General features: G+C 44.5%; 1 protein-coding gene and 1 long non-coding RNA gene across 5 annotated transcripts in view; one reads left to right on the top strand and one right to left on the bottom strand.

Annotated features, from left to right (window-relative positions):
- The window catches only part of RPP40 (ribonuclease P/MRP subunit p40), a 27887-nt gene extending 19353 nt beyond the window's left edge, over positions 1 to 8534 (bottom strand). Inside the window, exons 1-7 of one of the 4 annotated variants that reach the window (XM_017850366.1) lie at positions 8315 to 8534; positions 6608 to 6752; positions 5241 to 5309; positions 4491 to 4586; positions 3092 to 3217; positions 597 to 795; positions 328 to 462 (exon numbers count right to left, since the gene is read on the bottom strand). In XM_017850366.1, the coding sequence (XP_017705855.1) occupies positions 328 to 462; positions 597 to 795; positions 3092 to 3217; positions 4491 to 4586; positions 5241 to 5309; positions 6608 to 6695 (713 nt within the window). In that variant the 5' untranslated portion in view covers positions 6696 to 6752; positions 8315 to 8534. The other 3 variants (XM_017850363.1, XM_017850367.1, XM_017850364.1) reach the window with 3 other exon arrangements.
- Positions 8535 to 8789: 255 nt separating this feature from the next.
- LOC108514275 (uncharacterized) lies at positions 8790 to 10805 on the top strand. The gene is made up of 3 exons (XR_001881184.1): positions 8790 to 8881; positions 9134 to 9256; positions 10179 to 10805. It is a non-coding gene; the product is annotated as an uncharacterized LOC108514275 (long non-coding RNA).
- The last annotated feature ends 3347 nt before the right edge of the window (positions 10806 to 14152 follow it).

Below are 14152 nucleotides of genomic sequence, written 5' to 3'. Positions count from 1 at the left end.
GTTGCAGGATAATTCACCAGAGTTTTATTATCCAGCCTTCCTGTCGAAGAAAATCAAAGTACTAAACCAATAAATGTGAAAAGAGATGTTGGGCTTAAAAAGGAAAACCTTCAAGACTTAAATGTGACATTTTAAAAGGGAAGATTGAGAAGATATGCTTACTAAATAGGATTATACTCAATGTACAGTCTTTGCAATAAGGGATTTGAGTTTCCTTTCAATGTACATTTTATTTATATACTACCTCCCAAAATGAAAAATCTATACTATTTTACATACTGTTCTATAGAGCAATGATGAGCGATATAAAAGGCAAAGAGTTCTCACCAGAGATGTTCCAATAGGAGACAGATCTTCTCTGGAAGTATGAAGCCAGTGATTGTACACAAATAAGCTTTTGCCACCACCGTGCTTGGCTGAGGACAGCAATAGGTTGATATGAAATTATTAGGCTCATTATTTCTGTCACCAAAAAAAAAAGAGAGAGAGATAACACATTGATATCCATCACATGATCCCTTCCAAAGTATTAAACTCCTATTAAAAACAAGCAGCAGGCCAGAGCCCTAGAAGACACAGGGAGTTCAGATACCCACAGGTTGACATTACTGAAGACGGCGCCAAGCCAGTCAAAGAGCTCCAGAGCCTGGCAGGACACCTCCGGCGTTCCCTCGAGCTCACTGCTCTGCAGCACCGGGCACTGGAGATCTCTCACTGTGCTCAGTGCTACTTTTGGCTGATGCTCCTGAATTTGGTACTTGGAAAAATATGACATCATTGTTGATTCTTCTGAACCTTAAAAACACACCACACAAAGCCATCTGAATCCATTTGACCATCGTAAGCAAGTTTAGTGAATCCCTGAACCCATCCATTCCCATTTGAGTGGCAAGAATAAGTAAGATGGAAGCTGTGCAGAGCTGCATTCAAATTAAAATCATTTAAAGCTGCTTTCAGCTCCTTTTGCCCAAGTTCTGTAAATGTTCATCTTTTTTCACACTTTCCTGGAAAAGCACAATAGTTTCTGATCAGACCCAAAAGAGTTTCACCATTTGTGCTAACAAAAAATTTCAACTTCACACTTAAAACCAAAAGCATTCCTGATGTATGAATAACATTAGTGAACTCCAGAGAGAAGAAGCTTATCTGCACAATCTCTATTAAAGAAAAATAAGAGAAACTGAATGGTGATGGAACCTCATCCAAACTTGACTCTGAAAACCCAGTAAAATCCAGTGTATCTTTTCAGGGATGTTTGTGTAGCCAATGGCCTTGGAAGACAGAGATAGTACTCCCTCCACAGCAAAGGGCAGGCTTGTTTACCGTCCAGTATAATAGAAATAATGTCACCCTCCCTCTCTCCAGGCAGAGATCAGCAGGCTTACTGCCCCTTACAAAGGACTGGAGTTCTTAAACTCCAGGTTCCTCTCCTGTAATGCAACCTACTGCATGTGCCAGCATCGCTTGGTGTCACTCTGGCAAATGGGACTTGGTGAACTGGTGCAAACGGCGATATTCGGTGTGATGGTTGATTGTAGGTGTCAACCTGACTGGATGAAGGGTTATCTAGATGGCTGGTAAAGCATTATTTCTAGGTGTGTCTGTGAGGGTGTTTCTGGGGGAGACTGGCAGGTAAGTGGGTAGACTGAGTGGGAAGATCTGCCCTCACTGTGGGTGCACCATCTACCCGGCTGGGGCATCAGACAGAACAAAAAGGCAGAGGAAAAGTGAATTCTCTGTCACTTGCAGCTGGGACTCCCTTCTTCCCCTGCCCTTGGACAGCAGAACTCCAGGTTCTCTAGCCTTTGGACTCTGGGGCTTGCACCAGCAGATCCATAGATGGTCAGGCTTCGGCCTTGGACTGAGAATTATACCATCTTCTTTCCTGATTCTCAGGCCTTCATATTTGGACTGAGCCACGCTACCAGCATCCCTGGGTCTCCCACTTGCAGACAACCTGTCATGGGACTCCTCAGCCTCCACAGTTACTTGATCAATTCCCCTAATATCCATCCATCCATCCATCCATCCATCCATCCATCCATCCATCCATCCAATTGGTCCCTTCTCTCTGGAAAACCCTGACTGATATATTCTGGCTACTGCTATTCCTCTGAGGAATTAAGTCCTGTGTCTCTGAGCCAGGGCTTGCGTGTCTTCTGCCAGCATCCCTGAGACTGTGGCAGGCTAGCTTGTTAGCCTGCAAGTATGAGGAAATCTCAGACCTTTCACAGTTCCTGACAAATCCTTAAAACAGGAGCTTTAGGAACAGGAAGCTATTCGGAACCCAATGTCTGGATGATCCGCATAGAAGACTTTACACAACTGAAACTTCAATAAGCCTTTCTGCTCTCTTTCCTGTCTACCACAGGAGAGGCACCCAAGGCCAGACCTAGGGCTCATGGGAGCAACTTGGAGCACCCAGTGGCCAGACACTTCCCACGAGGAGCAGACAGATGGGTCTATTTCTAAAACAGATCACCATGCTTCCTATCCTCCAAAAGAGAGCACTACACCGTAAGTCCTGACGTCTTGATCCATTATTATCTTGGCCAAAGATACACTTCTAAAAGAAGCAACATACATGGCCGTTTTCGGCAGATTACGCTGTGTGGTGAATAGCAAACTTCGAACTAAATTTAGTGTCCTAATCAATTAAAAGTTATTACAAATTAATCTGACATTTAATGGTAGGTCTGAGTTAGTGCCCTGTGATAATAAATAAGTAGATTGTGTATATAACTATAATTGGTGCTACTTAAAAATATTATAGTCAAGACTGTTCAAGGTAAGCTGGAGAGAGGAAAGGGGAGAAATAGATAAAATTTAGCTGCTCTAAAGCCACTCTCAAGATCTCTGGATTTATGTATAACCCAAAAAGACTCAGGCAGAAAGGCCTGCATGCCTAGACAATCCTGAACAATGGTTTTCAGAGATGTCAGAAGGGCTAGTTTCCTTAATACTATTTTTATATATATATACAGTATTCCTTGACTGTAAGAGTGAATCACCATTCAATTCTCCATTACTCCTCTTTAATCAACAATTAATTTCAAAATCACTGTATCATTACATAATTTATTCTTCATACCTGTATTATGCCAAGCCAAAAGAAAATCAAATTTCAGTGGTTTCTTTTCTTTGAAGGACCAAGATATTCTTTCATACTTCTTAGAATCCAAGTTTAAGGATAATTCCATCAAATCAATGGAAACAACTTTAAAAATGAAAAAAAGAATATATATTTCATTCATATACATACAGCTTATACTATGGAAAAGTGCTATATTTTAAAACCAGAATTTTGCGAAATTTTATGGATAGTAAAATTATTTTATTCTTCTTCCACTCCCTTTGGTTTGCCAAATAAAAAAGATCCCTTTGGTGGGCACTTCTAACCTTGAGAGCTAACAAAAACAGACATTTTAAATGTATATATTTCCTAGGTCAAAGACCAAGGGCAGAGGACCTTGAGAGGTCAGGTTTAATCTACTAATGGATGTGGCAGCCTCAGCTATTGATGTTCGAGCCAGACACTGTCAGCAAAACATCTCTTCACTCATGGGTGAATTTCTACTAGTAATCATAAAGACCTCGGGAAGCCAAAGGAAATTCTTTATTAAGAATAAGTTGTAGGCCGGGCGCGGTGGCTCAAGCCTGTAATCCCAGCACTTTGGGAGGCCGAGGCGGGCAGTTCACGAGGTCAGGAGATCGAGACCATCCTGGCTAACACGGTGAAACCCCGTCTCTACTAAAATACAAGAAAATTAGCCGGGCGTGGTGGCAGGCGCCTGTAGTCCCAGCTACTCGGGAGGCTGAGGCAGGAGAATGGTGTGAACCCGGGGGGGTGGAGCTTGCAGTGAGCCGAGATCGTGCCACTGCACTCCAGCCTGGGGCACAGAGCAAGACTCCATCTCAAAAGAATAAGTTGTAGACTCCTATCTTGGGTTCAGTACTTTGAATTCTTTTTTTTTTTTTTGAGATGGAGTCTCACTCTGTCGCCAGGCTGAAGTGCAGTGATTGTGATCTTGGCTCACCGCAACCTCCTCCTCCTGGGTTCAAGCGATTCTCCTGCCTCAGCCTCCCGAAGAGCTGGGAGTACAGGTGCCTGCTACCACACTCCGCCAATTTTTGTATTTTTAGCAGAGACAGGGTTTCGCCATGTTGGCCAGGATGGTCTCAATCTCTTGCCCTCATGATCTGCCTGCCTAGGCTTCCTAAATTACTTTGAATTTTTAACCCAAAACATATCTATTTAATTGACCAGTCCAAGTCTACGATCTTTATCAAACGCATCTACAGCTGAAAAGAAATGAACTTAAAAGCATCATCCTATCCTCTATGAAGCTCGAGTCAGAAGTTTGGTAGACTTTTTTAAAAGCCACATTTTCTGAACAAAGAGATTAGAGGCAATTCAAACATTTAAATTTAAATTGCCAAAAGAAGATTACGGACTTCTTAGAAAAAGATGGAGTACACATGATACTTACTAAATTTCATAATTTTTCTGCCAGAAAACTGAGATGGATGACCCTGAAGTCCAGTTTCTTCATAAGTGTCTTTATCCAGTGACAAAATTAATTTCCCTATAAATCAAATAATAACTCCCATAAGAGATACCAAAAATAGAACTTACATTGTCTGACTAAAAGAAAGCAAAGCAAATTGAGCAGTTAGATATTGATGTACCAAACTGCATACAAGGATCTTAGTTATATCACAAGAATATTTATATGTATACATGTCTTATAACACAGATATTATTTATACATTATACATCCAAGGATATTATTCATAATAATGAAATTAGAAATAATCTGAATTTCTACTAAAGATGAAATAAACAAGTCATGGTATACTCATTCTTTTGAATATCTTCTTTTTTTTTTTTTTTTTAGACAGAGTCTCACTCCGTCACCCCAGGCTGGAGTGCAGTGGCACAATCTTGGCTCACTGCACCCTCCACCTCCTGGGCTCAAGTGATTATCCTGCCTTAGCCTCCCAAGCTGGGACTACAGGCGTGCGCCACCACGCTGGCTAATTTTTGTATTTTTAGTAGAGGCAGGCTTTCACCATGTTGGCCAGGCAGGTCTTGAACTCCTGACCTCAGGTGATCCACCTGCTTTGGCCTCCCAAAGTGCAGGGATTATAGGCATGAGCCACTGTGCCCGGCTTTTTTTTTTTTTTAAAGTATGTATTTTTTTTTAACAATTAAAGAAAGATGAAAAAATAAGCGTTACCATTTGGTAGCAGGGCAACTGTATTATCTTCATCAATATTTGTATTATATGTTAGTGCATAGCAAGAACCTGTAAGAGAAAGTCCAGACGAAAAATTTAAAAGAAGAAATTACATCTGCAAGATGTTAGTGGATTATTTTCACAAGATAACCTGTCTTCCAGGTACTTAAAGGTCAGTTTCTACCACTGCTCCAGTTCATTCAATAAACCAAACATCTGCTAGAGGTAAGCTGGAGCATGCAGAAGACCAAGCTCCAGCTAGTTCACTCCCCGACCAAGGGCCTATTTGTGCAAGTTTACTATCATCAAGCAAAAAATTGACTCAGAATGGAATGTGACCTTTGGGGATGCATGGAGAGGGGTACAAAGTAGAATTCTAGATAAACATACACATCTTAGAGGCAGAGTTCCGGGTTAAGATTCAAAAGCTACTCAACCTCTCCAAGCCTCAGTTTCCTCACCTGTTAAATGAGGATCATAGGCCTGCTTCATAACATTGTTGCAAGGGTTAAATTTGGTAAGATATTTAACAGTGCCTGCTACAGCCAGTGTCCATGTAATTGACAGAGTGGTGTCAGACCTCAAAATAGATGAAAGGAATAATGGTGGAGACCAGACAAGACGCCCAGCTCATAAGTAGCCCCAGCAGTGTCAGAATGAGAGGAGCTACTGGTAACTAGAATTCTTCATATCTTCACTGGAGAGGACACATGTGGGGGCTACCACAAGATAAGCATGTGGCTACTGTACAGGTGACTCACGTACTGTGGGTGGAATCCCTAAATACCCTCTGAAATAGTTTTAAACAAACGGCTCCCAGGAAACAACTGAAACAAACCAGTCCAACCCAGCAGATGTGGGTGGAAATGGGGTGCGCAGAGAGGGGTTATGGCTACAAAATCTAAGCAGAAGGCACTGGACGCTAATGAGCACTCTGCTCTGTGAACAGTAGCTGTGGCTGCATCTGGAGACCAACCCTCTGAGGCAGCTGCTGTGGGGCTGTTCACAGCACAGTGTCCTTGCAGCCACTTCCTCGAAAGCAGTGCATCTGAATACAGATTGCAAGTCTCTCCTCTCCATTAATCCTCATTTTAAGGAGACGGATACCCTCATGTTACAACGTCCACATCCAACACTTGTGGCAATTGCAATGGGCAATTGCAATCAGAAACCACCACCTAAAGAGGGCACAAGAAAGAACAGGATGAGAACAGGGAGTGGGGGGTAGTGCATGTGTGCACCTGACCACACAGACTATCCCACAGGTCCTGTTCGAAACAAAATAACAGCCCGAGGCCACATTGTGATGTGGTCTACCTACACTTCCTCATCTTGCCTTGTTTAAAGCCATTTCAGGTTTTTCTTACCTTTCTTTATAAAGGTACTGATGAATTCGGGTGTAATTAATTCATGAAGAGGTAAATTCTTCACAAAGTAATAAGGTCCAGTTTGCATGACCAGATTTTTCAGTTCTTCCGATAGTATCCCACATTCAGGAATGAGAAATGAAACCTATTGGAATGTGTAACACAAACAAGGTCTTACTTCCATGAAGATGAACACCCAGGTTTTTAGGAATGAAATAAGATCATGAAAGTTGTTATTTCTCCACGAGTTTCACTGGAACATAAAAACACAGGCAACAAAACTCTTATGTTAACTTACCTATCTCAGGCAAAGAGAAATCTGACTACTCAAGTGTTTCATTTCTGCATTCAAACGTACAGTACAGGAAGGGGACTGAACAGAATACTTTTAATGGAAAACTCTTGCTTGCATTTTATCTTTTGCAAATTAGCAATACTGTATATTTTATGTCCTATTCCTTTCACCATTTTATTTTCAAGGAAATATAGTATAATTGGATATCCCTTGATTTGCTTACCCTGGTGTTATCCTGGAAGGAAATGAACTGTCTGTCGGGGCATAAGGAATTAATTTATGGATATTCAATTACTAAGAAGCTGTGTGCAAGCAATGGTGCTCCTGTATGTTTCCAATTTCGAGACAGAAAAGTGCAACAGGGGAGTTAAGATATACATCCCTGACTGCTATGATGACCTTTCCATCCAAAATAGGTGTTAAAAACAGGACAGGCTTCAAATGTTGCCACACTGTAAAAGTCATCACTGTCCCAAGGCTCAAACACTAGCCTGTTCTGACTGATCAGGTTATCACTTAAATCTCTGAGACACTGCTCAGTCAAACCTGAGTTATTAAGCTGATCCATTTAAAGTGTAAAATGTTTAATCCCCCATTATAAGGTTGGTTTATTGAAGTTTCTAGATATCACATTAGTTCCCACAACCAATTTAGAAAATCAGGTCGCTTCCTGGGCCGAGCCTAGGCAGAATGCTCCGGAGAGATCTACAGGTATGCAGGTGGTGCAGGTGGGAGAGGGATTCAAGCTGGGTACAGAGGCGGTGGTGGGGACGAGGCGCCAGACCCGCCCTGATTTGGTGAAAAAGCGAGGTGCACGTGGCTGCCCGGCAGCTGCACATCGCAGCCGTCACACCATCGTAACTCTCCGGTCCCAGCCCTGAACCTCGAATCCCTCCCTGGACCCACTCCCCGTTAGGCGGGTTGACCCGCGTGAGCAGCCAGAACGCCCCTGACACAGCTCCCTCCAGACTGGGTGCCGCCCCCACGCCCTGTCTATCCTGGGAGTTGTAGTCCTGCAGCACTGCAAACCGCGGGCCTACAGTAGTTAAGAGACTACAACTCCCAGCAAGCCAGGCGAGGGCCCCCGCCCCTCCGCGCACCGCCGGCGGCCCCGCCCCGCGAAGCCTCGCACTGTCCCTAAACCTCTCTCGCACGCAGGGATTGAGCACGGCCCGAAAAGCCGGGGACAACCGGACTCACCCTGTAGTTATAGTAGTGCGTCTGCACAAGATGCCGGTGGCGCGACTTGTGGTTGCCGAAGTTGGATTTCTCGCAAACCAGTAAGTGCCGCGGCGCCTCCCGAAGCCGGCGCAGCGTGGCCATGCTCTCCTGGGTTCCCGTCCTCCCGGCCTTTGCTGGCAGGGCAGGCCCCGCCCCTTTCCCCGCCCCGCCCTTTCCCCCCGGCCGCGTACCTGCTGCTGTGCGCCCCTGGTGGCGGTGGAGTAGGACTGGCGGCGCCGGGTTTCTGAGACGTTCTTACACCCCACGCAGCAAGCAGCTCCCTGGTGGGTGTCTGAAAATGTAAATTCACTGCCTCAAGTGGAAATATCCAGTCGCTGGGAACCTGGCTCTTGCCTTTTCAACGCCACCTTTCCTCCGTCCTCGCCATCCCTCGGAACTGCCCTAAACCCTCTATGGGCCCCGCCTCGGAGCGCCCCTTGGACCCCGGCCTGGCGCCGGCACATACCTCGGCAGGCCCTTCAGAGGGACCGCTTCCTGCCACCGTTATGAAAGGAAAACATCGCATGGAAAGGCCCAGTTCCTTTAGTGTGTGGTCAAGAAATGTAGCCGCGCAGTTAAGTAACCCCCTAAGCTGCTTTGGGGGTCCACACCCAGCTGCTTTTCTGACTTCTCACACTGTTTGCTTCACAGGACTCTGTTACCCATTGGGGACCTCTTGGCCATTATTCACACAGGCCAACAGGACTAAAGGTTTGCCTCGGCCCTTCCCAAAACATCAGGGAAGTTCGTGCGGGAAGGTAAAGCACAATTTTTGCCTTTCAAAGGACTCCTTTGAAACTACTATTGATTTCCCTTTTAAATAGCCTTCAGAACCAGTTTTAACAATGTGGTGTTTCTGGGGCTTAATAGTGATAATTCTCCTAAGTCATTTTTCCATTTAGTTTTTCTGTCACGGGCTTGGAGCGGTTAAGAGACTGCGGCTCCCAGCATGCGGTACGTTACTGATTCAGGGCAAAATCAAGTATGTTACTATATGCTTCTCAAACTAGAGAAGGCACAGCCCCAGTTCTGCACGGACGGGATACAAAGCAGCAGAATATTGGTGAAACATCTTCCTGGAGCATCAGTTTTTCTATGAGATGTGGAAGAAATGGAATTAAGTAGTTTATAAGGTAAATAATTAAGAATTTAAAGCTAAGCTGGTCACAGTCGGTCACCTGTAATCCCAGCACTTTGGGAGGCTGAGGTGGGAGGATCACTTGAGCTTAGGAGTTCAAGACCACCCTGGGCAATATAGTAAGACCCCATCTCCAAAAAGGAAAAAAATAAGACAAGGCTGGAAAGTCATCTGCCATTATAAACATCAGTAATCTGGCCGAGCACCGTGGCTCGCGCCTGTAGGCCCATCACTTTGGCAGGCTGAGGTGGGAGGATCCCTTGAACTCAGGAGTTCAAGACCACCCTGGGCAATGTAGTAAGACCCCCATCTCAAAACAAAAAACAAAACTAAGACAAGGCTGGAAAGTCATCTGCCATTAAAAACATCAGTGATTTGGCTCACGCCTGTAGACCCAGCAATTTGGGAGGCCGAGGCGAGCGGATCGCCTGAGGTCAGGAGTTCAAGACCACCCTGGCCAACATGGCGATATGCTGTGTCTACTAAAAATACGAAAATTATCCGGGTGTGGTGGCGCATGCCTGTAATCCCAGCTACTCAAGAGGCCGAGGCAGAAGAATCACTGGAACCTGGGAGGCAGAGGTTGCAGTGAGCCGAGATCTCGCCACTACACTTCCAGGCTGTGCGACAGAGCTAGAGTCCGTCTCAAAAAAAAAAAAAAAAGGTCAAAATGTAATCTATGACTGAAATGTCACATTTTCTTTCCAAGGAAAAACCTAATGAGAACCTGTTTCCCATTATTTTAAACAGCAGAATTATAAGGCATGGCAAGTCAATAAAAAAACCCTACTAATTTTCTAGATCACAATATGGCAGCTAGATGTTTTACAAATAACAGATACGAATAACATGTTAAGATGTAAAAGGCTTAAAGCATTGCTTCTTGGTCACCTCATGTTTCATGTGGTTGTCACCAGACAGATGCTTTGTATGTGGTAGCAGGCCCAAGACTGAAACATCATGGATGTACCTCTCCTTTGTCAACATTCCAAAACTCCACAAAGTGACTGGTGTGATCCTGATGGTCTACCAATTGTATTTGGAAGCACCATGAAGCTTTTCCAGCAAACCATTTAGTTTAAAATGTTGCATATTTTGAAGATGCAAAATAAATTTTATCTATGTAAATATCAGCTGAGAAATGTACTGAGAGATACTAGCTGCTCTCTTCTCAAGAGTGACCCCACAGAGTCTTGCAGCTTTAAGTCCTCCTCTCTGGCTGCTGATAACCCCTAGGTGTGGAGCCTCTTCCCTGAGTGGAGTATCCAGATGACTCTAGTACAAGGATTCACCCCTGACTTCTTTCCTTCTCACCCGCCATGTAATCCCACAGCAAGTCCTGTGGCTCTCCCTGCAGCACACACCCTGATTGCAGCCTCTTTTCACTCTCTGCCTTTCTACAGCCAGTTTCAGCCACCTTTGTCACCCACTGGCCTGCTGCCCAAGACTGCCTCCAAACCTTTTCCCTGCTGCCTCTCTTGCCCTCCCACAGTCCATTCTCCACTCAACATCCAGAGCGATCTCTTAAAACATGAAAACATGATATACCCCGCATCCCCATTTAGACCCTACCACTGGCTTCTCACTGCGGTGAAATAAAAGCTTGCACACTGGCCTGAGCTTGCCTCTTCTGCCTCATCTTCTTCCCTTGCTTATTCACACTTTGTCAGATTTTCTGGTCTCTAGAGCTGAAAGCAGTCTTAACTGACAAACAGATACTAGATCATAAAATCTAGAACACAGGGTATGGAAGGAAAAGTGTAAGATGGAAAGGCCAGAAATGGTTAAAAAACAAAAAGAAAGCACATGAAACTGAAAACATCTGTGTGTATACCCAAAATAGTAACATAATTTTGAAAAATCTGAGCTAATAGACTTGCAAAGAAATAGAAATATCTTTGATCATATTCTGAAAACAAAAAATATAGTAAATATAAAAGGACAAAAATTTTACACATCCCATTTCTGGGCCATAATGCAATAAAGTTAGAACAGAAACAGAATTGGCTGGGCGCGGTGGCTCATGCCTGTAATCCCATCACTTTGGGAGGCCGAGGCGGGTGGATCACAAGGTCAAGAGATCGAGACCATCCTGGCCAACATGGTGAAACCCTGTCTCTACTAAAAATAGAAAAATTCGCTGGGTGTGGTGACGCGCCTGTAGTCCCAGCTACTCGGGAGGCTGAGGCAGGAGAATCACTTGAACCTGGGAGGTGGAGGTTGCAGTGAGCCAAGATCTTGCCACTGCACTCCAGCCTGGCAAAAGAGTAGAAAAAAAAAAAGAAAGAAATAGAATTTAAAGGTGCTCAACTCTTTGACAATGTTAAAATAGTCTTTTAAATTAATTAATGTCTGGTTCACGGTGCAAATCCAAAACACAATGACAGTGCCCATAAACTTAATGTGCTTGTAAATATATCATAACCATATACAGGCAGTATTCGTGAAAGGAGAGAGCTGTCTGACTCAGAAGCACAGGGAGTGATCAGGTTATGTTCATTAGGATCCTAGCACTGCCCTGGAGTCATTTAACATCATCTCTTTACAGTTAAGAACAGCACTGCCGGGAAATACATCTATTGCAGACACCTGTACTAAATCAGAGGAGACCTCCTGCTGAACCTGAACTTGACCTTACAGTTCTTGTCAGCACAGGGTTCTAGGCAGCTGCTACAAATCAGCTGGTGTTGGCTTACAGATTGAAACTGCCCTCAGACAGCAGAGTGGAAACTGGCACCAATGGCTGCAGTGGAGAAAATTAATGGCCCGTGGGCAGGGTGCGGTGGCTCATGCCTGTAATCCCAGCACTTTGGGAGGTCAAAGTGGGTGGATCACTGAGGTCAGGAGTTCCAGACCAGTCTGGCCAACATGGTGAAACCCTGTCTCTATGAAAAATACAAAAGTTAACCAGGTGGCACCTGGTTAATCCCAGCTACTCAGGAGGTTGAGACAGGAGAATCGCTTGAACCTGGGAGGCGGCAGTTGCAGTGAGCCGAGATGGTGCCACAGCACTCCAGCCTGGGCAACAGAGTGAGGCTCCATCTCAAAATAATAATGGCCCCTGCTATGGTCTGAATGTTTGTGTTCCCCCAAAGCTCTTGTGTTGAAATGCAATCACCAATGCAATGGTATTAGGAGGCAGGGCATTTGGGAGGTTAGAAATGGGATTCAGGCACGTACAAAGGAAGCCCCAGGGAGCTGCCTTGCTCCTCCTTCTATGTGAGGACAGAGGGAGAAGATGCTCTCTAATAAATAAGAAAGCGGCCCCTCCCCAGACGCTGAAGCTGCCCAGTGCCTTGACCTTGGACTTCCCAGCCTCCGTAACTGTGAGAAAGAAATGTCTGTTGTTTATAATTTACCCATTTTATGATGTTCTCCTATAGCAGCACAAATGGACTAAGACAGCCCACAAGAAGAATGTATGACCTGCCTAAGAACTAGACAGTCTCATTTTCTCCTGGGCTGCTCTCTGTGTGACTGGTGTGGAGATCGGGGAAGGACACAAACATTAACCATGGCAACTACATAGGCCATATCACTTTATGGAGGTGTACAAATGAAGTCATGCTGTAAAAGCAGAACATGGCCAGGTATGGTGGCTCATGCCTGTAATCCTAACACTTTGGGAGGCTGAGGTGGGAGGATTGCTTGAGCCCAGAGGTTTGAGACCAGCCTGGACAACATGGTGAGACCTCGTCTCTATAAAAATAAAAATAAATTAGCTGGGCCTGATGACGCATGCCTGTAGTCCCAGCTACTCAGGAGACTGAGGTGGCAGGATCACTTGCGCCTGGACCTTTGAGGCTGCAGTGAGCTATGATCATGCTGCTGCACTCCAGCCTGGGTGACAGAACAAGACCCTGTCTCAAAAAAAAAAAAAAAAAAAAACACACACAAAACAGTTTGTGGTCTGATTAAAGCTTTGTCACACATGCTCATAAAGAAATTTGGAAGAGAATTTGGAAATGGCTGAAATTTTTTCATAAAGATCATTGTTTTAATTTGTTTACATTTAAAAACATACATTGGTATATGAATTGGTACATGAAAATGAATTGGTACATGAAAATCTCAAATTTTAGCTATACAGAAACTTTCAATATCTAGTATGAGGCATTTCCCAAAGGCCTGTGTAACTTGGATTTTACTACATTTTGAAAACTGTTAAGGGCTAATGTAGTTGATGAAATAATATTAATACACATTCACAGAGAAAAAAGCAATTGCTATAATATCTACAATTATTAACATATAGTATTTTACATATGTAATACCTATAATGAATCAGGCACTGCTATAAGCATTTTATGTTCATTATCTCACATGAATCCTTTGTGAGGTAGATTTCAGTATCTTCAATTTAGAGTATTGTTGATTGACAATACACAGAATTGAATAAAACACAGAAGGCTCTTAAAAGTACAGTGTTGGAGGGCAGAGCAAGATGGCCGAATAGGAACAGCTCCAGTCTCGAACTCCCAGCGCGAGCAACACAGAAGACTGGTGATTTCTGCATTTTCAACTGAGGTACTGGAGTCATCTCACTGGGGAATGCCGGACAATTGGTGCTGGTCAGCTGCTGCAGCCTGACCAGCGAGAGCTGAAGCAGGGCGAGGCATCGCCTCACCTGGGAAGCGCAAGGGGAAGGGAATCCCTTTTCCTAGCCAGGGGAACTGAGACACACAACACCTGGAAAATCGGGTAATTCCCACCCCAATACTGCCCTTTAAGCTAACGGGCACACCAGGAGATTATACCCACACCTGGCCGGGAGGGTCCCACACCCACGGAGCCTCCCTCATTGCTAGCACAGCAGTCTGCGATCTAACCGAAAGGGCAGCAGCAAGGCTGGGGGAAGGGCGCCTGCCATAGCTGAGGCTTAAGTAGGTAA

The sequence above is a fragment of the Rhinopithecus bieti genome, unplaced genomic scaffold, assembly GCF_001698545.2.
Source record: "Rhinopithecus bieti isolate Rb0 unplaced genomic scaffold, ASM169854v2 scaffold_32012, whole genome shotgun sequence".
Lineage (NCBI taxonomy): Eukaryota > Metazoa > Chordata > Mammalia > Primates > Cercopithecidae > Rhinopithecus > Rhinopithecus bieti.
The sequence above is the reverse complement of the archived record's forward strand: the minus strand, read 5'-3'. Positions and strand labels throughout refer to the sequence as shown.